The sequence below is a fragment of the Kryptolebias marmoratus genome, linkage group LG2, assembly GCF_001649575.2.
Source record: "Kryptolebias marmoratus isolate JLee-2015 linkage group LG2, ASM164957v2, whole genome shotgun sequence".
NCBI lineage: Eukaryota > Metazoa > Chordata > Actinopteri > Cyprinodontiformes > Rivulidae > Kryptolebias > Kryptolebias marmoratus.
Window position 1 is genome coordinate 9,678,327 of NC_051431.1, and position 23,249 is coordinate 9,701,575.

The window sequence follows — 23,249 nt, forward strand, 5'->3', positions numbered from 1 at the left end:
ATTTATGTAGAAGCGTTTCATATAATAACTGCAAAACATCGTCCTGGACTGAACTGAAAAGACCAGTTCTCTCATCATTTCTTTATTAAAAAACGCAAAACGGCACAAAAACCAGCCGGCGGCAGACATTTAAGGTAGACGGACTTTATTCCTAAAACAGAAGCTGCACCATCAGTAGCGGCACACAAGTATATGTACACATATACACGCACAATTACCTAAATCTGTTATATAAAATATATAATCTGACATTGTACCTTTAATTCCTCTTCAGAGCTCACTGTGCGAGACTGACAGAGAGGAGAGTCTCGTCCCCTCGTTGGGTGGGACACAAACCCCCAGGCCAGCTTTTACTTCATTTGTTTGTTTGTTTTTTTTACAGCGTGGCAATAAAAAGGTCTTTTTACCCCCTTTTGAAAAAATAAGATTCTAAAAGCAATCTACAGCAAATTCACTTGAACAGCTTCCCATTCCTGTCGTCGTTTCTCCGTGTTCTAATTGAGAAAAAGTTACACGTTTTAAACCAACTCCTTTACAGTGAGATGTACACACCCTCTAGGATTTGTAATATATATATAAAAGATATTAAGCATTAAAAATTCCACATTAAAAACTTACAATAAATAATATATGCAGGCATTTCATTAAGATAAAATCTCATAGATTGCAATCTACAGTCATTAAAAAGATTCTCCTTTTATGAAACGTCCCTTGAGCCTCCAAAATGGTAAAATGTTTTCTTGGCATCCGATTGATTGATTGATTGATCAGGACTTTCCAGTCAGCGCCGGGCGAGACACACCAGGGAGGGAGAGGAACCTCAGCGTTTCGGAGTTCAGAGCATGTTCATGATGAAGTTGTAGATCTGTGTGAGCACCACGAAGTGAACGGGCAGACAGGAGCGCCGGTCCTGGGTCGCGGGGTTGCAGGTCAGCCAGGAGAGGGCGTTGTACTGCTCCAGGACGAATCTGCGAACGGGAGAGGAAACGTCAGGGCGCGACAAGTGACCTCGTTCTGACAGACGGGGCTCGGCGGCGGTTTCTACCTGAGCACATCAGAGGTGTGGTTAGAGTCCAGAGGATGGGAGTGTTTGCTGTGCAGAAGCTCGTCTGATTGGACAGAAGACACGTGGAGGTGCAGAGAGGCCTGAGAAGACAATGGAGACACTTTAGTCCCGACCGATTTATCGGAATCTGTGTTCATGCGACACGCTTCGCTCAGTTTCTAAGTTGAGTTTTGCTTCCCTGAAGTTTTGAACCCGTTTCACCTGTGATGATCGGGAAAAAAAATGAATAAAAAATAAGCAACTTTATTAAGTAGTTAGTAGTTTAGATTGTTTGAAGTGGGGCTCTGCAGAAAAGGCATTAAAAATGAATATCTTACCTGTTGTAGATGACTCTTTTGAACAACCTCAATTTGGAGACTTTAATTCTGATCAGACTGATGAGCTAATGCCTAGTCCCAGTGGGGATTAAGACCATCCTTAAAGTATTAAACTCTGTTGCTGTCAAAATTTCATTACATAGTTATTTAGCAGCAGCAGCTAGCTGTAGCACTTCATATTTTTGCCAGATTAATTGTCTGATGTGAACATGCTGGTAATGTTGTATGAACCGCTATAAAACATTATAAAATGGAGTCGTTTTAAGACGGCAGCAACCCGTTTGGTCTTGGCCCAACTCCGACTAGTCATTAGCTCGTCAGTCTGGTCAGATTTGAACCATTTCACAGAACCGGGGGCTGATCAAAGAGCCATCTACAACAGGGAAGATGTTATTTGTTGACGACCTTAAGAGCGACTGGAACAAGTTTACCTTGAGGAAGAGCGGGCACTGGTTCTGGGCTTGAGGACAGGCCGACCAGAACCAGTCGGGCAGCGGTCCGGCCTTCGCCGTGGAGATGAAGTAACCCAAGGCCATCGGCTGCTGCAGGATGTTCAGAGCCTCCTCGTGGGACTCCATACGATCTGCACTCGGGCCCTGCACAACAAAACAGAGACCGGGAGGGAGGGGGGGGTGACTGTCTGCCTCTTTCACCAGCAACACGGCCAACAAGGTCCATTTGATTTCACTTATTTAATGAACAACTGGGGAGCCTTCAGCTAGCCTTTTGCTACATTTGGCTTTTAGGAAGCCTTTTGCTACCTTTAGTTTCTAAGTAGCTTCTTGCTACATTTAGCTTTGAGCTAGTCTTTTGCTGCATTTTGATTCGAGCTAGTAGTTTGCTTCTTTTAGCCTCCAGCTAATGTCCTGCTCTGTTTAGCTTGAACAAGTCCAATTCAGTTTTTTCAGTCATTTTCAGCCATTCAACGCTCGCACTGCATTTTCTGTGAAAAAGCTACTCTAGTTAGTCTCTCTGATGATTCCCTGGAATTTTACAGAGATTTTTTTTCCAGACCTTGCTTCCATCTCCTCCTTGGTGGTAGTGTGAACCAGGAGAGTGAACAGGAGAGGTTGTCGGGGAGTTGGGCAGGATGTTGATGAGGTCTGGATCCACCATGTCATGATCCATGTCGTTGCCAAACAGATCAAAGATGCCCATTACCTCGGAGCCGTCTGCAGAAGAGCATAGAGGAGAAAAAAAAAAGAAGTTTAACTTTGACAGGAAGTGACATTTCGGACGCAGCAGATGCACGTTTGGATTCTGTTTGTGGCTTCGTACCGGGGTTTATGGGGTTGAAGCTGATGTCGATAGGCTCGGAAGTGTTGGTGTTGACCTGAACCATGGCCGAGGTGGGGAACACCAGGATGTGCGTGCAGGACGTGTCCTGAGGTGTGCTCAGCTGCGACGTTTGCATGTTTAGCGCGGTGTTGCGACCAAACACCGAACCCGTTGACACAGAGTCTGCAGAGGCAAGACAATTGAATTTATAGTTTTTATACATGAAGGTGTTTTTTTTTCCCTTCTTCCTGTTTAAGTTTCAGTCTTATTTTACCGGGCATGATCACAAAGGAACCCTGTGGCTCCATGGCAACCAGACAGGCGCTGAGGATGCTGGGCGTGTCCGCGGCGGAGATGCCACACATCCTACACGTCTCCTTCAGGCGCTTACTGAGGGACTGCAAGTTCCTCCTGCTCAGCAGAATACTCCAGTCTGAAACGAGTGAAGAGCATGTGAGTGTGAGCCCGCTCGTTTCTGTAAACAAGTTAAACTGCCGACTCCTCCTACCTCTCAGCTCGCCGTGTCCCATCCTGCCGAGCCGTCCAATCACCACCCTCCATGGCAGAGAGGTGACCTGAACCAGGCCGACGCACCACTCCCACAGCTTCTGTAAACCCAGCCGTCTGGCGGAGCCCTTTTTCCTGCGCGCCCTGTAATAACACGTTATAAATAGGAGATGTGGAGTTATTATAGCTGTCCCGTAGCACCGAGGCGTATATTTAGAGTGTGAGAGGTCGCGCACACCTGTTGGGTACGTCGATGCTGATGATGCAGGACTCCAGCAGCTCCCCATGTTGGTCGGTGCAGGACGCCAGCAGCCAGCGCTGGTCATGAGACAGGCAGTAGCCGACAAACAGGACGTTGTACTTCTGCGAGGCCTCGCCGAACGTCTCGCCGAGCTCGGTCTGCTTGTCTTTCACCGGAGCCAGAATGAAGGGTGGCGTGTACAGACGCAGACACTCGGGCCGCTGCGCAAGACAGGAAACCTTTATTAGTATCGACAACAAACACAATGTCTGAACACGTCAATTCGGCTTTGGATCCGCAGCCACCTCTGGGTTCTTGAGCGCCATGTCGATGGCGAGCCCGGGCCCGAATCCGGTCAGGGCCTTGAAGTTGGTGGAGCCAGGCAGAGGCCGGCGGCACTGAGTGTACACGGAGAAGGCCAACGACTTCAGGTGCTGGCTGTAGACGTGACGCTCGCCGCTGTGCACCGGCTGCAGCAGGTACTGACAGGGAACGATCTGAAAGGGAAAATAATGACCACAGCTTAGACTATTATAGAATGTTCAAGGATTTCTTGGACTTGTTTTATGTTTGCTGCTTCAAACGTGCGTTTGTATTTACGTGTCATTTAAGCCTGAAACTGCTCTTTCATATCGAAACGTTAAAAAAAAATTAAATCCTCACCTTAACAACCATGTGAATAAACAAAATCTGAGGCAAAATGCATAAACATAACAAAGTGAACCCTATCAAATGACCAAAACCACCACCATCACAAAAACCAAACAGATTAAAACAAACACTGATGTCCACTGTGAAGCATGGTGGTGGAAGGTTGATGGTTTTGCAGGTTCCATAAACTTCGTGGCGTGTTTAGTCTTCCCCAGTAGTAAATAAAGTTGTATTTTGTTGTTGCAGTTCCTCTGAACATTGCCCAACGTGACCTCGTTGTGAAGTTGTTGGGACACCCACTCCTGCCTTGAATGTTTTCCATTTGGGAATTATCTTTCTTGCTAGAAAATAATAAATCAGTAATATTTTGGAATTTCCTGTTTGGGGACGAACACAAAGTCCTTCCCGGGAATCAACGACGCTGCTTTCCTCCCGGTCATTTTGTTAAAACCCATCTTAACCTTCAGAGCAGAAAGAAACATAACCTGGTCTTTGTTTTGTGTTGATCAAATGTGTCAGATTACAGACACATGACTGCTACTTATCTTTTAAGTCATACTTTATTTCCGTACACTGAGGTTATATTCGTCTCATTTCAGACAAAATAAAGAGCACATATTGTTTTCTAAATCTCAAAATGAAAATGTAGGAGCTGAAAACAGACCTGGATCTGCTTTGATGTTGTACCAACACTGAAATCAGCAGCTCATGTACCCGCACCTCTGGTTTCAGAACTCCCTTTGGTACAGTGTGTTGATGCAATCTTGTGTCACTGTATAACAGGTGTGTCGGTTTTCACCTTCATTAGTCTCCGCTAATAATCCCCCCTGCTCATTCTAACCTCCCCTGTGCCCGCTGACGACTTACCACGTTCAAACCAAAGTGGCAAAAGGTAACAGAGTGTGAAACTAAAAGCCGACACGAAGAGAGAGGAAAACCCGAGACCGCCTCCTCTCAAACGTTAATTCTACTTGGAGACGCGAACACAAAATGACTGCCCTACCTGCACTGAGATGGCGTTGCGGATGTGAGCGGGTAGGAACGGGAGCATCTCCATGTAGCAGCGCAGCAGGCCCAGGGTGTAGGTGCTGGAGTGAACCTCTCTGTCTGCGTCTTCGTAGCTGAACGGGTCGACGATGTAAACCACTATGGCAGGCGGGTAGGAAACGGCGTGCGACTCGCCGTCTGTTGGTTTGCCCACTTTGTCTCTCTCCATGGTGCTGTTTAGACAAAAGCCAGCACGTCAGTACATGACCCAGTTTGTATCTGTCAAAGATGTTCATGGACGCAAATCTAGAGACGCGGGACGAGACTGGGGGTGAAAGTAACGACAGTCAGTGGTAGTGGAGTCTGAAGCTGAGTAAAAGATAAAGCACACTCAGCAGTCCTTGCTCTTTAGGACACACACCTCGTTTTGGTTTCTGTAAATTCTAGAGCAGTGTTTTACTCTTCTCTGACAGAAAACATCCGAGGCTACAGCCCTGAACATCCAGGTCTGAAAACCACCAAAAACTGGTCCAAATCTGTCCATCTTCATTTTAAAAGTCTACTCCAGCAGATTCAATCATAAACGTGTGGATGGCTGCTGAGGTGGGTATGATGTGAATAACAAAGCAATGTGCACGGCCTAGAATACAGTCTTGCGAGCCGTGCACACAAAAACAAGCTGAGATCTTCAAACATTGGCTGTTTTAGCTCACTGGTTGCAAACACTATGAATTCAATGAAGTTGCGATGGAAAATTTGCCTTTTCCTTGCGATTCTGAGTCACCAACGAGTATCCAGAGTTTTAAAAAAAAAAAAGGTTAGGTGGTTTTGGCGGATCCAAATTAAGAATCAATGCTCTAATAAAGAGAATAAAAGACTAAATGTCAGAGTTTTCCTTGAGCGAAGAGCCGATAACTTAATATTTTATGACATTTTTATTAATGTAGAATGTTTTAAATGCCACAGGAGTACCACGGTGTTTCGACTAACAATACTACGAACTTGTCATCACTGAAAAAACAACAAGCAAAACAGAGCAAGCCTTTATCAGACAGTCTAGAATTTATCTGTGATTGATGACACCATGGTTTGTGTTACAATTCAACATGTGGACCTTTGATTACTGTAACAATGTCACAACTGTCACTTTGGGGGGGAAAAGTGGCCCACTTTTAAATTAAATGCCACAGAAATACCTCCAACTCAATTGGTTTTCCTTTGATGAGAAATTAAGATTACTTTGAGTAATCATCAAAACAAAGTGTAAAAATCAACCTGGATGTACTCTGACAGAAAAAGCAAGACTCTATTCTAGTTGAAATAACCTCTGTGCAGCAGGAGTCAAACATCTGTCTCTCTTTAAACAGCAGATCAACCTCATTTATTATAAAATCAACATTAAACCAAGTGTCATATGCTCATCAGGAGCGAGTAAACATGTAAAATAGCTCCTCTAGCTGATATAAAAGCAGGCGTAACTTACCTCTCCGGCGTCTCTGTGGGCCCTTGAGGCTGACTGGATCCATTTTCAGCCAGGCTGCCCGCACCTTGAGAGTTGGACTGTGGTCCGTTCTGAGTAGCGCCGCCCTGCAAGCCCCCTGACCCAAACGGCAAGTAGGAGCTCGGCTTGCCTGAGGCCATGGCCCCCATGGTCTGGGAGCCCGACGAGGAGGAGGAGGAAGAGGAGGAGGGAGGGGTGCTGTTGACCTGCGAAGTCTGGGCCGAGCCGGCGCTGGTAGTGTTGGCGCTCTGGAGTCCTGAGGAGTTGCTGGAAGAGTTGGAGGTCTGCGAGGAGGAGGAAGAGGAGAAGGACGAGGAGGAGGGGGGGACTGTGGTGGGATTGCGCTGGGACAAAAGGGAACTATCCAAAGGCAGCTCAGAAAGGTTCGGAGCTGAAAAAGAAAAGTAGATTTTTTTTTAAAATCATAGTTCTAAACCAAATCATCATATTAGTTTGTTTTTTAAGCATCATGAACAAATGTGTTACCTAGATCATAACGACAGACTTGAGCAAAGAGTTTGAGTTTGTTAAAGGCTTCATTGTTTCCTTCTCTAGCAGCCATCTTGAGGAACCAGTCACTAAGAGGCTGCTCTGTCATGCTCCTTCCTTCTGTGGTGCCGACCGTCAGAATACCCTCTGGGTGACTCCTGCAGATGGGCCTGTGCTGCCCCAGCTGGCACGCCTGTTGGACGAAAATAAGTGAATGCCGTCAGCAAACAGTGACTCGTTTCTTTAGGACATGATTTATTATTATTATTTTTTTTTTTTTTTCTGGGTGAGCATGTCAAAACAGGACGAGTTTTCTAAACTACCAGCTGCATACCTCGTACATGACACCCAGGTCTTTGAAAAAGGTCTTGGCTCCACGGAGCAGCGCTTCGTTTTCTGGACAGACGACGACGTATCCCACATCCCTCTGGGAACCGAACGGATCCAGGAGCAGCTTCTCCCAATAGGGCAACCCGAAAGGAGAGAGCACTACGAAATCATATTCATAACCGACCAGAAAGGTCGGGATGGGCAGAGGCTCTGGAGACTCATCTGTACCTGTGGCGAAAAGACAGAAAACCAAATAAGCACTTTTTAGGTTTTCTTCAAACATTTCCAAACAATCGACAAATTCTAAGACCAAGTGAAAGTTTTCTACTTAACTTGAATCAAGCTGCCATTAACAATAAGAAATTCATCTCTCTTTTTTTAATGGAAAATTAAACTCCCTTAACTCAGTGAATACTGACAGAACCAGGATGTGGGAAAAAGACCAGGAAATTAAGCTTAATGCAGAGATTTGGTACTTTATGTTCACCAAAAAGTCAAAAAGTATTCCCATGCAACAGGTTCAGAAAGTCAACCACAACAAATGTTTCATTTTTTTTTTTTTTTACACTAAATAATGTTCAGGTCTTTCGAAGTGCAAAAAACTTTAACTACTGTATGTGACAACGTTCAGAAAGATCAAGATTTAGAAAAAATATTGCTAAGGAGCTCATTTTCTTCTTCTTTAAAGGTCTACTTTTAGGAAAGTGATGGATTCTGTTCCAGTGGATTCAGGAGAAGCTTTCCTCAGTCACACAATGGGACAGAGTGATGTTTATGTTTTTACCCGTTGAACATTAAAGTTCAGCAGTGCTGAAAGGCAACGCCAACATCTTCTGAAATATTTAGGAGCTTCTTTTTGACCATCTTCCCAGTGTTGTTGTTGATTTATTGCAGAACAGACAGTATTTGTTTTTCACATCTAAGCAATAGACTTTTGGATTTTTCTGTCTACTTCTTTGACTTGATGTAAAGATACAATCCTAATGTGCTGATGTCACCTTTAAATCCTTGTAATGATGATTATTACTTCTTTAATATATTTTTTTAATTTGGCAAGATCTGCGCTGGATGGTTTTTTTGTGACTCACTCATTTAAAAAGATAAGATGAAGCTTCTCACGTACCATATGAACCCCTCCCAGCCATTTTGTGGAACTGCTGCCAGGTGAGGGGTCCCTGAACACCCCAAGAGCGCAAACTCCTCTTCTTCTGAATGGTGTCCTGCAGCACGGGCTGGAGGGACAGCAACACTCGCAGGACGTCCTGAGAGAACAGCTTGCTCATGTCTGCTGCTGCAGGAGAAACGATGGGAAAAGAGACGCTTGATGTTAGATTTAAACAGGAGGGAAAAATAAATCACTGCAGTATTTAAAAAAAAAAAAGACTTACATTGACATTTTGGCCACTGGTGAAGGCTGGTGCTTTTCACTAGTGTTTCATCGACTTTTCCTCCCGACATGTTGTCCATGAACTGCCTGCCGTGCTCCAGCGCCATGTAGCAGTCGTTATAACAGTCCCTCTCTTCGACCCGCAGGAACGAAGTCAGCGCCGAGCTCGGTTTGGAGTACTCCACGCCCGCGATGGGGGCGAACGGGTTGGTGCACCGGTCCTGAAGCAGCAGGATCAGCTCATCTGGAGGTTTCTCCTTCAAGCTGCCTCGCAGCTCATCGAAGCAGCGCTCCGTGTCCCGGCTGGCGTCCGAGCCACGCCCCACCACGTCCAGTTCGTCCTCCAGAAACAGCCCGGCTGACTGGCCAAAGCGCCGGTTGGTCACGGCGCTGAAGCCACAAGTGCACAGATACTGGGCCTCGCCATTGTCCTTGAGGTACACGCCCACGTCGGCGCCCCTGATGTTCATGTTGCAGACGCACACGCAGCAGCTGTCGAAGTTGCAGTCCTTGAAGAGGTTCATGACGGACTCGGAAAGTATGAGAGTGACGTAGAGGCTGTGCGCCTCGGGGATGGAGGGCACGGTGGCCGGCTCCACGGAGCTGAGCGGTCGGCAGGTGGAGGGCGTGGACGCCGGCGAGTACAGGTCGGCGTTGTCGTACTTGAGGGAGCCCTGGACGCTGGACGGGCCGCGGGGCGTTCGGGGAGTGCGTGGCGTGCGAGGCGTGGGCACGGAGAAGCGCGGCGTGGCCGGGGAAGGCAGGATGCCGGCGCCGCTGTTGCTGGGGGGTGCGCTGCTGGACATGAAGGGCGTGTGGGTCTGAGGGGTGTAGGTCTGGCTGTAGTCTGGCTCCACACTCGGGACGTTGCTGTTTCACAAAGATAAACGGCGGTTAAATTCAAAGATCTTCAAATCAGAAAACGTACAGGAATTAAAGCTTTGAGTTCTCAGAGGAAACAAAGACTTAACAAAACATTTTTATTTAAAATGTTGCTTTGAGTTCGTTTTACAACGGCTTCATTGTCATAAACACATGGCAGGATTTTAATGAAACTTACAGAAAGTAATCATTAGATGTACACCTACAACTGATTAACGTTTGGAGCCAACCCAGTTCAAGTTTGTTGCCACAATTAACAGATATTGAGCTCAAAACTGAAGTGGTAGTAGCTGAGAGTTACTCCCAACACATTCTCCTAGCAGATCTTGTAATACTGTGTGACATATTTAATCAATATTTGACCAAAATGACTAGAACTAATAATTTCTCAACCTTAGTTTAAAACTCCGGCATTAGAAGGCGACGAGCGATACGCATTCCTTCAAGGACTGCTGGGCCTTTAGCTTCAATAACATTTTATTTCCAGTTTTCCCATGTAATTCATGACACATTTACCTGTCTTTGGTGAGGAGACTGACACCTGGCACTGGAGGTATCAGTTCCATTTTGCCCATGGTCCAGCTCGGCGTGTACACACAGTTTTCTGGCAGTTTGATAGGCGACAGACACTGGCTGGGTAGTGTCTTCAGGGGGGCGTACATGGAACAGCCGATGATAGACTGACATGTCTCTGGCTTATACACAAAGGAGAAGTCCTGAAAGCAGACGAAGCAGTCACTTAATAACAAATAAACACAAGTTGTTGCCCCCCCCTCTTTCGAGCCAACTGCGTCGCGTGCCGCACCTTAATCTCAGATGGCTTTGGGCTGCAGAAACCCTCCTCTACCTCCACCTTGAAGTGGCTGTTAAGCTGGCTGACGTCCAACACGGTGAGACTCGAGCCCGTCTCCAGACTGTCGTTGCTCCCGGAGTTCATGGGGGAGTAGCCCTGCTGCTCCAGGGAGGGCGGGGTGGGAAACATCTTGTGCAGGTCTACCGGGCCTAAAGAAGTAAAACATTTTCAATTGGATGTAAAAAAAAAACTACAGTGTAAGAACTGCTGGAATCGTTGATTTGGACGTTAAAAGTGTATTTTACTGAAAATCTAAGCGGAACCTGTGATGTGGTTTTGATCTAAAAAATTAGTTTTTTTCTTAACAATCCAAATGTTTTTCACATAAGTTGTGGTGAAAAAGTCTGCAGGAAAATGTGAGCGGAACATCAGCTATAAAAGATATCTGGAAGTAACATCCCGTCATATTTTGGAACTGTACTTTTTGTTATATTTGCAAAATTTCATTCAATTCTTAAATATTTACCTACTGATTTGTTGAAAGTTGATTAATCTACCGTATGATAAAAATCCTCTAAGGTGAAAAAATGTGGTTACATCATAAGAACGTGGAATTTTGAAAAATATAAACAGAAAAAACAGAATTTGGAAAAAAATAAAACTGGTTTTAAAGGTCCCTAATGATGCTACTTACTGACGCAAGGCAGACGATCCAAGAGAGTTGGTTTAGTTTTTTTACAGTTAATGTCGTCTTCGATACCAACTCCAGCTCTTCTGGATCCAGACTGAGGAAAAAACAAAATTATATGTTTTTTTAACCTCCTGAAAATACATAAGAGCCAACAAGTTCAAGTACTCTCCTTACCACGAGATCATCTTCGTCGGAGTTAAATATCTTCTCCAAGTCGCTGTAAGAAACAGCCAAGTCGTTTTCATGGAAGAGGCTGGTTGAGGCTGAAGGTTTGCTGCCTGATGGACCCTGACCATCTGCACAAGGGAACAAATTAGAGGGGAGACCTTCAACGAGACACTCCAAATGTTTTATTTATACAAATGTCAAAAGTGGAGGCAAAAAGGAGGAAAAAAAGAAAAAGAGGAGGCTTTCTCACCATCGGCAGAAGTTCCAGTTGCTTCATCCAACTGAGACAAAAAACAGGAAGATTACAAAAATGGTTTTAACTCGATAAAATTACATTCACTAAATGAGATTAGCTTTATGTAAAATAAAGAAACCTATTGTGTGTAATGCATTCACACAATACATCAGTAAATTATTCTAAAAGCAGATTTTATCTCTACCTTCTGCTTCTTGTTGCCTTCCTTCTCAGTTCCAGACTTGTCCTTCTTCTCCGTAAAGCCGTCCTCCTCGTCTTCTACAAAGGCGTAAGGGTCCGGTACCTGACTGCGCTCTCTGTCCCCAGGGGACGAGGCGAGATGGCTGTTTCTCCGCTGGCTGTACGCCTTGACCAGGTCCTGGGACACCTTCAGGGTCTGCGAGGAGTTGCACATCAACCTGAGGAGAGGCGAGCTGTTACGACACGCACGGTCGAAACGTTTGTTTTAATGCACCGTCGGGCGAGCGTAAGCACTTACTCGGTGACAGAGACCACGCCGTCCGTTGCCCTGCCACAATCGTCTCGTGTTTTATCCACAGGCAGCGGAGGTGGCGGGAAGCTGGAGTTCTTCTTCCTGGGTAAGTTGAAATACTTCCAGGGGTTGTAGGTGGAGTCTTCAATGGGGTTCACAGCTGAGCCTACGAACACGGTGGGCTCCAGGCTTTCATTATAGGCTGAGGGGAAGGACAGCGGCATGGGCACGCTCTCTATCTGCGGCTCCTCGGAGGAGCTTTTCTGTGGCATCAGACAGGGCTCCACCGACGGCGGGTAGAACGCTTGGTGAATAGGCGTGGAAGAGTTCTTAATGGTCCCTGGGATTAGGTCGCTCTCTACGTGTTCACAGGGATGCGGGCTGAGAGGCGGGGGAGGCGGGGACCCCACCAGGTCGGCGGGCGGCCCGTGCGAGTGCAACGTGGGCGCTTTGGGAGGCACCGTGTCCACGTGGTGCAGGCTGGGATACGAGCCCTCCTCCTGGGGTCTCGAGCAGAGCCTCGGGTTCTGCGGCTCCAGGGGCTGCTCCTCGCTCACCGAGTTGCGGTGGTGAAACGGCGTCTGCGGCCTCCTCTGCTGCTTCTCTGCCTTTTCCAGCTTCTCGCCCAGCTTGTGCTTGGGGGCCGGCTGGGCGGGCTGGCCTGAGGAAGGTGGGTGTCCTGAGGTGCTGCTGGACCGCTGCTTCTGATTCTTATGCCTAAATAGACGCAACAAACTATTACCACAAGAGTCACTTAATGATCACCCACCGCCAATAGCAGTAATGTTTGTGCCCATCTGTGTGTGCATGTTCACTGCTGATTGACCTTTAAAGTCAATCCCATTCAAGATGGCCGCCACAGCCAACTGACTCAACCAATTTTAAAAATATTGAGTTTGATGGACAAAAAATTTTGAATTTCGTGGTTTAAAAATGTTTCTCAACACATAATCTGAACATGAACAGATCGTGCAAAATCTGTTTTTAAAACTTTGTTATTTACTTCTGATGTCAGCTGTCTGTTAGCTAAATATCTTTAGTAGAACTGGACAGATTTTATGGAAACTATCAGATCGTAATCACTGGGTGTATATTCTATAAACGATTAACTTTTGGAGTCACCCCAATTCATGACTGCCACAACCAATCAACATCAGTTATAACTGATCAGTGTCAGTGTTACAGACAGTGAGCTAAAAATCTGATGTGGTCGTAGCTGAGAGTCATCCTTTAAACATACTCCGAGCACCAACACACCTTGTGATATCTTACAATATCACATTAGATTACATATTGTTATTTACAAGGTTTGACCAAAATGGTTACATTTTTTAGCATAAGATCATTTCAGTCTAACATTCTGACATAACATGATATGCATTCCTTCAAGGACCTTTAAATAAAGCAGAAAACATTTGTGAATGTTGTCTTTCAGGATACCTTGAACAATTGCAGGTTGGTCTGCAGGTTGATTCCACAAAATCCCAGAGTCCAGTGTTGTCCGACTCCTCCTCACACGCTCCGTTTGTCAAGTTTGTTATCTTCCTCCTGGGCAGCACAAAGATACATTTTCTGTCAGCAGGAAGACGCAGTTTTGCCAAAAATAAATAAAATTTTAAAAATGTAAAAGGTGTGAATAAACATACTTGCTCCCTGTGCGGTTGATGTTATATTCCTGCCACACCGACTCCACCATCTGGCCGGCCAGCCTCCGGGGGATTTTCCCCCCATGCAGAGTGTTGTTCGAGTTGTAGCAATCGGACGCAGAGGACAGCTTTAGCCACCTGTGAGCGGGCTGGTAGTCTGAAGGGAAGAAGACACAAGCGCAACGGCCTTAATATCACAGAAGCAACAGCCGACGCGTTTAGGTGCGAGTCTTACCGGTGTGAGCCTCTTCTGGTGACGTCGGAGGAGTCAGGGTGACAGACGACATGGCGGAGTCCCTGTGAGTGGCCTGACCCTGCTGGGCGCCACACTGGCTCCCTGGGGTGGTGGTTGAGCCCTGAGGGACCACAGCAGGGAGGTCCGACAGGGGGAGGAGCACCAGGCAGGACGGGTAGACCATCCTGACTCCCGCTGGAAGCAAGCACATTTACAGATTTTAAAAAGGAATGCAAACCCCGAACAACACCAGGTTAAAGGGTTAAAGCCATTCATCGTTGCACTTTCTCCAAGCTGCCTTTAGGTCGAATGACTGCAGATCGTTGGTACAGTAAATTACTTCATTTAAACATAAAAAGTTCCAGGCAAGGGAAGAAATCAATTAGGATTTCTTGATTCTGTTTAAGACTTTCAGGCTTATTTGTAGCCATGCAGAAAAGCCTCTTAAGTAATTTGAATTACAGTCAAATAAATACTGTGAATAAACATACAGGAAAAGATGGGCTTTTAAATAATATCTGCTGTATAAGTAAACTCATCTTTTAAGATTCCTTACCTTAAATTCGGGTTTAACTGCTCGTATTCTCGTCGCCCATCGCCGCTTTAACAAATAATTCTAAAGCCTTACCAACGAGGACTTCCACAGCTGCCAGGGAGTCGTCCTCCCAGTCTGCATCATCCATCTTGTCTTCCTGCACCTCCTTGGGATTGGGACAAATGGGATAGAACTGCCTCCACTCCTCTATGAGCTTCTGAGTAGGGTGATCTGACATCTTAAAGGCTTGGCCGGTGAGAGTCCCGTTCAAGCCGTACGGGCTCAGGATGACTGCAGGGCAGAGGAGTCGAATTGCATAAAAACTACAACCAGCAAAAACTTTTTTTTTTTTTAAAACCCTCACTAATATCCCCAAACTCCTGGCGATCCCACCTTGCAGGGGGCTGGAGCTCTGCTGCGCGAGGCTGAGGTGCTCCTCGCCGAGTCTCTGCAGAGGCTGATGCTGGGCGATCTCCACACTCGTGCACACGTTGCTGTCGCCGTGAACGAAGAAGGTGAACGCACAAGACAGGTGCTCGCTGCGAAGACAGGCACAGGAGGCGTGGCGAAGTTTAGACAAAAAGAGCTAGAAAAAATAGCTAAATATTTTAAAATCACACAAAAAACTACTTTGGACTTGGAGATGTAAAAGATCATTTAAACATTATTATTTATTTTTTATTCAGGAGGGTAAACATGAAGTGTAATAACTGCTTACATGCTGTAGTTTTTTTTTAAAAACAGGTTTAATTATTTAGTTTCACTAAATAATTTGTGAAACCAAATAAGGTTCACGTTAGTTGCAAAAAATTCTGAAGATGTTTTTTCTGACCTGAAGTTTTAAGGATTTATTAGAATCCTTCTGCATGAAAATATCTATTTTGTTGGGATTTAAATAGTCAGAGTGGGTTATTAAGATGAAGCACGATGAGTTCGTCTTTAGTTTGTTTGTGGTGGAGCTGTGGTCACTGTGTGCGACTTCATTTCTTTAATATTGCATCTGTTAGGTAATTAAGCTTAATAAGAGACTCTAATGGCTCTGAACTGTGTTAATTAATAATATAGTTCAGATATCTGAATGTATTGTATTTTTTGTTCCATTTGTTCCTCACTGACAGCCCACTGTGTGTGGCGTGGCTGTGTAAAAACACATTTAAATGACCAGGTGTGAACGCTCTCAGACAAAGGAATCCACCAAAAACAGATATAAAGTGCAAGGTATGAACAGGGCCTGAGACATCACGACCAGTTTGAATTCACCATCTGATTGAAAGTGCTCAATGCTATGAGCTCACAGCAGTTTGTGTAACAGGAAGTAGGATTGATTAATATTTCAGAGGCCTAAAAAAACAAAACAAAACAAAACAAAAAAAACATGTATGGGAAATTCTCCCTAAAATGTTAAAACAGCGTTCGTCTTTATTTTCAAGCCATGTGTGGAGAACCAGGCAGCTAAAAGCACTAAAATAGTATTTGTTGACATGGCTGCTGTAAAACCACAGTGCTCACTCAGCGTTTTCCAAAGACTGCTGTGTTTACCAGCGAGAGACGGCACGCAGGCGACAGCAAGCCTGCGACACACACTTCTGTTAAAGGTGCTGCTGTGCGTGCGCGTGGAGGTGTCAGCGCACTCGTTTTGTGCGTTTATGTGAAGATCTCGTCGTATAAAAAAACAGAATATGAACACAAGTGAGCAATAAATCCCATCCTTTTATACACAACAGCTGCTAAAACTCGGCGAAATCAAGGAGAAAGTAGCCAGATGGAGCCAGACGAGCACGGCCAAAAAAGCTGAGGCTCAAATTAGCTCGCCGGGAAACTCTAGGGTTCCCCCGGCCCCTCTCTCAAGAGCAAACGTTAAAATCTACATTAGCAACCTCAAGAGCAAATAATGTGCGAAAACGGCAGCGGAGCACCAGATTCAGATTGGTTTACCTCGACGAGAAAAAACACGAAGCAGAAACTGTGGACTTTAAACATCAACATAAAACAAACAGCTTTCTAATCTGAGCGAAACAACTTCCAGGACTTTTTCTTTTTACAAACAATTCATAAAACCAGGTGTCAACATCAAGAAGAAATTATGTAATTGAGTAACTAATATTTGTTCTACTAAACCACACTGTCAGGAACAATTGTAGTTTTTTGACAAGGAACATATATCTTAACTAATTAAAAAAAGAACAACAATGCCACTCCTGTTTTGTTATTCTCAGTTTGAAAAACTTTTAGCTGCAGGTTGTGATTTTTCTGATTTGCTGCATCCACTCTCCGTTAAAACTGAATAAAAACAACAAATTTCTGTTCAGAAGACATACGGTTTCAGAAATAAATCAGCTAATGATGCTTTTGTAAGCCCGGACAAATCAAACAGCCTTAATAATGTACTTATTTTATTGTATCCCCCCCCCCAACTAAGGGTTTGTCGTTTCAATTTTTGTCTTTAAGTGCGGCGTTAAAAGGCAGCTGACATCACGATAATAGGCAGCATTGTTTGAAATGAGCTCAATTAAGCGAGCGCTTTTAAAATCAGCCTGTATATTGTTACGAAGGAATGGACCCACAGTGAAGCCCGGGGGTTTTACGGAGCCAGTATGTGATGTGAAATTAAGATGCGAGTTTTGACTGATGCTGCTTTTATCAACACGGGCTCTGTGGCGAGACTGCACCCTAAAGATGAATCATTACCAAATAATCACAGCTGAATTATAGATGAGGAAAAACACGGATATTCAACAATTGCATTTTTCGAACCGTTTGCCGAGTGCCAGGCAGTGCTCGGTTTGCCGTGGACAGCCAGGCTGAAGGCTCCTGTCAAAGGTTGTGCTAATTTGTGTATAAAACCATGTCCGAAAAACCCCAATCCCCATCACCGAGAGGGGAAGAGTGAAGTCAAATGCCTTACTATAAAAAAAAACAACCTACAAGTCACGCTACATAAAAGCGAGTCGGCTGTGATCTTGAGCAAAGGAAGTCAGAGATACTTCATTAAGGCTTCAGGAAATTATTTAGATCTTCCTCTTATTTAAACAACCTCTGTAACCACGTTCAATTCAGATGGGTCTGTAAACAACAAACAGTTCATTTACTGAATTAAAAAAAGCATTTATTAAAAGTTTATTTCCAACAGCAGATGCTACGGTTGATATGTAACACGAGTTATAATTAAATGTAAACAAAAATGAAAAATAAAATAGTTTCTTCCAACATTTGTAAGTTTTCACAGAGCTGTACCAGGCTGCCTATAATAAGGGTTAAAAACTGACGCTCTTCTGATGCTGCATTTAATGCCAGTAAATGTGTTTATTGTGCTGTAAAAAAAAAATGACCAGAGCACAATAACCCCTGTGGTGCAAGTGCAAGGGCCTTTCAGGGATACTCGTTTTAATTGTGATCACAAAATTTCAGCTGACGAATATCCCGACCTCTAAACTTTTTAAACTCTTCCTTCTAACGCAGGTGTGTTTTTTTTTTTGTTTTGCATAACGATCGAGAATCATTAACAGCTGCTCAACACTGAAATGTGCAACTAGTCAGAAATAAAACCCCTCACTGTTTGAGACACGTTTCCTTAAAACGTGCCACATCGCGACACACGAAAATCGAACGCGCGCCACCTGTAGTGCGGCGTACGCGTGCGATTTACGGGATGTTTGAGCCCGCTGCGTTCAGTAAAGTGAACGTACCTTTTATTGATGATCTTCTCCTCCTTCTGGTATGGCTTAACAAACCACTTGCCGATGCGAACGAAGCCGCGGTTCATGAGGCAGCGCTCCAGCAGGTTGTGGATGGCTTTAAAGAGGAGCGTTCGACACTCGTAGGACAGGCCGCTGTCCCACTCCCCGTTCTCTTCACCTGAAAGGACACAGATGCATCGAAAATAAATAAATCATACAAATGTAAAAGACTTCCTTTTTCGCAGCAAAGCCGAGTGCCTCACTTTGACTGCCTAATGTGGCGTGCTAGATCTCCTCTTCACAAATTGGAAGGCTTAGTTTGGTTTGCAAACAACTGGCAACACCAAAACATGTAGAGACCAATTTGAATATATGAAAACTTTTGATATCAGCATTTATACGATTTATTATAAAGTTATGGTATAGTCTAAAATGAAATGACTGCACCTTGTTCCTAATGCAAGTAAAAAACAATGGTTTAATACAGGATTAGAGTTTTAATATTACACTTGTCTGCCTTTAACCCTAACCGTCCTTTAGACTAATCATAATACCTGGTAAGTGTGAGAGCGCACAAATTACATGATAGTAGGAACAAACATGTCTCCATACGTAAAAACTGTGTCAGATAAATCAGACGCACAACAGCTTGGACTGATGTAGTCATGTGAGTTGGAGCCTCAGTGACTGAGAGGCAGTGGATTCCACACGGCTTTAAAAGACCATAAAACAGCTGTGCTTTTATAACTTTGCATTATTAAAAATGCATTCAATTCTCTGCCGCAGTTTAGGGTGATAAATCTGACTGTGAGACACCAGACGCGTTTTAACACGAACAAAGTTCCCACAAAATCGGGACCGTCAGAGCAGCAGCGCCACAGAGAGTCTCGTATTAGCACAGACAATTAAGACTCCCGAGCTGCGCTCCGTGCCGCCGATCTAACGTCCGCGAGGGGATACGCACGATCTTGAACAGATGCGGGTCTGGGGAACGAATCCAGTCACTTAAAAAAAAAAAAAAAACTTTGATTTTTAACAGCGCGAAAAACACCTTAAAAATAAATAAATTAGCGCTTCCGCTGCTGTCGCTCAGACACAAGCTGTTCGCCGGAGTTATGAAGGTAACGCAAACGTTTTGTTTCCTTGGAGATGCCTGCAAGTATGAGCTCCACTTGCCGACAACAAGTTTGATTAATGGCACAGCCCCGAGGGCCCTGAAACAATGCCAAGGAGAAATGATCTTGTCACCTCAGAGATATGAAAACGGTGTGGCTAATTGGCGTCAAACGAGAACCAGCCACTGTGCTGTTACGTTTAAGGAGACGTTTATTGGAACTAATTGTAGATGAACAAACCTGTTGCAGCACCTGAAACAAAAGCACGCAGTGGGATGTCCTTCTCCTCTGTGACACCAGGAATTTCACGACAGGAAACAAAAGAAGGGGTCTGTTTACGTGTAAAATAAATGTAAAAAGTCCAGTTCTAACTATAAACCACCGAGCAGTTCCCCCATGGCTGCATTTTCCTTTTAGTTTATTTAAACAAATGCGTGAGAATTTTAAGGAGCTACTCACTAAGTTGCATCGCTCATCGTTTACGAGTGTTGGTTTATGTTAGTGGTTTATGTTAGTGGTTTATGTTAGCTAACCTGGTAAATCCTGCTTTTGCTTCAGTTGTTAATGGATGTTGCACTTTAGGCATATAATTTGAACAAAACGAGATTTAACTCAACTCAAGTTCTGTCATGGATTTTATGAAGCAAAAAAACAAACAAAACTGAAATCACTATTTGCCTGTTTGAAAATGGGACATTGTGACGATCACCCATCCCGCACAAAACATGCAAATGACGCATTCACTCACTCGAGAGCTCATTGTGGATAAGCTCCGCGAAACTGGGGTCATCCCCCCACCAGAAAAGCCAAAGCTCCCTGCGACCCCGGGTGTGGTGCCTTCTCCACACACTCAGCACATCTGCTGCCAGGCATCGGCTGAAGCTACACAGGATGGGGTCCTCCTCGGTCACCGGGAACAGGATGGGCGACGAGGTGGGTCCTTGCCACACGAAACGCCGCCATTTTATTCCAGTCAAATCAGCCTAAAAGAAGAAGAAGAAGAAACAATTAAGAAAATGATCGCACATGGCAATCAACAGATGCCGACTCCAGAGCTACGTATTCATCAATATTAAAGCTTTACCCGTCTCACTGAAAATCGCTTAAATTAATAAAAAATAATAGATACAAAGGATCGTTCAAACTGTTGCATGCTGTGTTATTATTTATACGAGAGTTCCCACACATCGTTCTTTTTTTTAAATACTCAGAGGCTCAAGTTTACAGATTTCCCCAACTAGTTTGATTATAAATCATTATACATAAAAATATAAAGAATTAAGACTACACTTCTGGGAGGAAAAAAGCCACCTTTGTTCCAAATGAATTCACGGTTTCTGTCAGTAGAACATCTGTCCAATCTGTTAAACTATGTCCCCATTCAGAATATTATAGCAAAAAGCTGTGGATGCTTTGGAGCTCTGCTGTTGTACATGTAACATGTTATAGAAATGCCCTGGTTGCATTTATTTAACATCCTTTTTTTAAAAATCTCAACAAGGTGCTGTCCAACACGGCCATGCGAGGCGTTAACACTGGAAGTAACTTGAGGTTCGGCGTCTCGTCCAAGAACACGTCAACATGTGGAGGAAGAGGCTGCGGTCTGAACTTCGAAACTTGTCCTTAATAGACAACGTGTTCTACCACCTGAGACACAGTGACCCACGGCGCCTGTGAGGCTGTTTCTGTAGGTTCTCAATATTAAAAAAAACAAAAAACAAAACACTTAAAAAACAGAAACCCTGATGGCGAAAAACTCCAGGCTTGTTGTAGCAGATGAACCAAAAGGTGACATCGTGGGAATTTATTTTTAATATACAATCAATAAGAAACACTGCCTAAATAGTTTGTGTTTTAAAAATGTAGATTTTTGTCTTTAAAAAGAAGCAATTCAGTTTTTCCAAACTCTTGTTTCTGCTTTTTGTGTTTTCCAGGTCTGGATAAGTATAACAAAAAGACACTTCTCAATACTTTCAAAAGCTGCACAGGAACCCTGGCATCCATCCGTCACCACAAACACACCTTAAAACATAACTCTGACGCGGTGCCTTATCATTAAATTAACAACGAATGAAGGCCTACGAGTTTAAAAGCAGTTTAGTTAAAGCAACTCAAGACAGTAACTGATTTAACTTCCCATTTGTTAATCATTAGAGAACAGGGCCACCTTAATTTAGGAAAAAAAGTTATAAACATGCAGGGGACACTGAGTATTCCTCCAGTAACATCAGTGTAAACACAGGATTATTCCACAGTCGTCAACATTTTTCAAATTGTTACGCAGCTAAGTGTTTCCGTGTTATGAGAGTTATTTGGATGACAAATTGTGTTCCAACACAATACGGACTTTTCTGGACTTGAATTTCCATATTTTTCGCAGCTGATGTGCGACCCAGTTTTTGACATTTACTTGCAAACATTTGTTGTAAATATTTGTCACATCCTTTTACAATCCAGTGGTTAGCGTGCATCTCGTATTTTGACTATTTTTGCCCTTATTTTGCCAAATATTTGAATAAAGATTGCAGTTCCAGGTTCCGCAGTTTCTGCAAATAAACTTTGCTCGAAAAACAAATAAACCAACAGTGGTACATATATACTACGGTTACCCCTACTTTTATATTCTTATGTTATGATTCACCATTTTTTTCTATTTATTTTTAGTTTTAAAAAAATAACAGATTTATGGCTAGAAAGTTAAAACTGAAGGCTTAATGCTGCAGATGAACTCAAAAGGTAGCAATACAGTGATTATGTCCACAATTTAGGTGAAATCAATGTGAAAGGCGATGCTTGTTTAGGCCAAATTCAGATTTTTATCCAATAATCTGAACAAGTCTGGCAACAGACATGTTTATGCATGCTAAGAAAAAGAAATAATAATGCTAAAAACAAATTCCATGCTTTTTAAGAATACACAAAACCCCGAAATCCAGATTTCCTTGATCACATCTGAGAGCTAGGCCAGTTTAATTAAGAAAAGAACAGGGTGTGTTTTAAACAATTAGCCTGTTGTAAACACGTAGCTAACACTGAACTCTTTAACAATTGTAGTGTGCAAGCACAAGATAGCGCCGCCCCTCGTAAAAACGTCGTTTTTAAAAAACTTGGCATGCCGCATCTGTGTTTTCTCTGTTATGAAAGTTGGCGAAATGACAATTTTAAAGAGTTGCAGGCCCGATGCCTTCACGCCAGTCTGCAACTGACGTTACAAAGCTTGTTGCCTTATGAGCCAAAATGGCTTTCTGGCCTCTTCAGTATCACGGCTAACAGCTAGCTAGGTCTTACCAGGCAGAAGATGTTGGAGTGGCAGTCCTCCAAACTGGCCCCGTTTGGTACAAAGCACGAACTCATCCTTTCACAGCGCGGTGGTAACGTTAAAGTCCATCGTCTCAATCGCCTTTGGGGCTATATCTCGTAGGTGTAACTCGCCAGCGAAGCGACGTTCACTTGTGATCAAGTCAGCCAACTTCTAACCGGCGCTAGCCGCCGTTAGCCCGGTGGCTAAGCTAACGTTAGACAGGCAGGCAGAAAGCGTCAACTGGAGGCTTCCAGCTATTCGATTCATCAATCCTATTTGAAATGTATTGTCTGATCTGGTTAGCCGCAAGGCTGCGGCCACATCACCTAAAGATCAAACAGTCGGAAAACACCATAACGCGAAAAAGAGTGCGGAGTTAAAACCAACGCCGGAGGATGAGAAAAAAACGAGCTCCGAAACTAAAAAAACTTCATCACAAAAGCTTAGTCCCTAGTGTGCTAATGCTAATGTCAGCTAGCTGATCTGAAACAATTTCAAAGCAGAGGAACTCTCCCCTCCCCCTGAGCTCAGCTAGCCTGCCAGCTAAATAAAACAATCAGCTACACCGCCCTCATTTCTACCACGACCCCCGCGGCGCTCCGTCTCGACGAAACCGTTCTTGAGACGGAACAAATGTCAAATCTCAGAGGCTACTCATCGGCTGCTCTTCTCTGCCTGGATCCATGGCTTCTGCAGATTTCCATTATTTCACTACATGGATTGA

At 44.2% G+C, this 23,249-nt stretch overlaps 1 protein-coding gene across 1 annotated transcript; it reads right to left on the minus strand.

Moving 5' to 3' along the window:
- Positions 1-124: 124 nt before the first annotated feature.
- On the minus strand, positions 125-23,249 carry LOC108248438 (mediator of RNA polymerase II transcription subunit 13-like). The gene is made up of 30 exons (XM_017437210.3): positions 22,513-23,249; positions 19,973-20,207; positions 18,119-18,287; positions 14,826-14,971; positions 14,526-14,723; positions 13,898-14,092; positions 13,663-13,819; positions 13,457-13,564; positions 12,023-12,733; positions 11,729-11,942; positions 11,539-11,569; positions 11,295-11,416; positions 11,124-11,214; positions 10,442-10,638; positions 10,153-10,352; positions 8,756-9,624; positions 8,491-8,658; positions 7,372-7,595; positions 7,035-7,230; positions 6,531-6,939; positions 5,064-5,280; positions 3,715-3,906; positions 3,407-3,630; positions 3,170-3,312; positions 2,936-3,094; positions 2,662-2,844; positions 2,398-2,555; positions 1,815-1,979; positions 1,046-1,146; positions 125-968 (listed from the first exon to the last, which is right to left on the minus strand). The coding sequence occupies exons 1-30, from the start codon at positions 22,576-22,578 to the stop codon at positions 836-838; spliced, it is 6,381 nt and encodes a 2,126-aa protein (XP_017292699.1). The 5' UTR covers positions 22,579-23,249; the 3' UTR covers positions 125-835.

Bases quoted from the DNA above. Each gene is read 5' to 3' on its own strand.
- LOC108248438 (XM_017437210.3), bottom strand. From the start codon at position 22,578: ATGAGTTCGTGCTTTGTACCAAACGGGGCCAGTTTGGAGGACTGCCAC. The intron at 3,095-3,169 runs GTAGGAGGAGTC...CACTCGTTTCAG, and splicing joins GGGACACGGCGAGCTGAGAG to ACTGGAGTATTCTGCTGAGC. The intron at 1,980-2,397 runs GTCTGGAAAAAA...TTTGTTGTGCAG, and splicing joins AAGGAGGAGATGGAAGCAAG to GGCCCGAGTGCAGATCGTAT.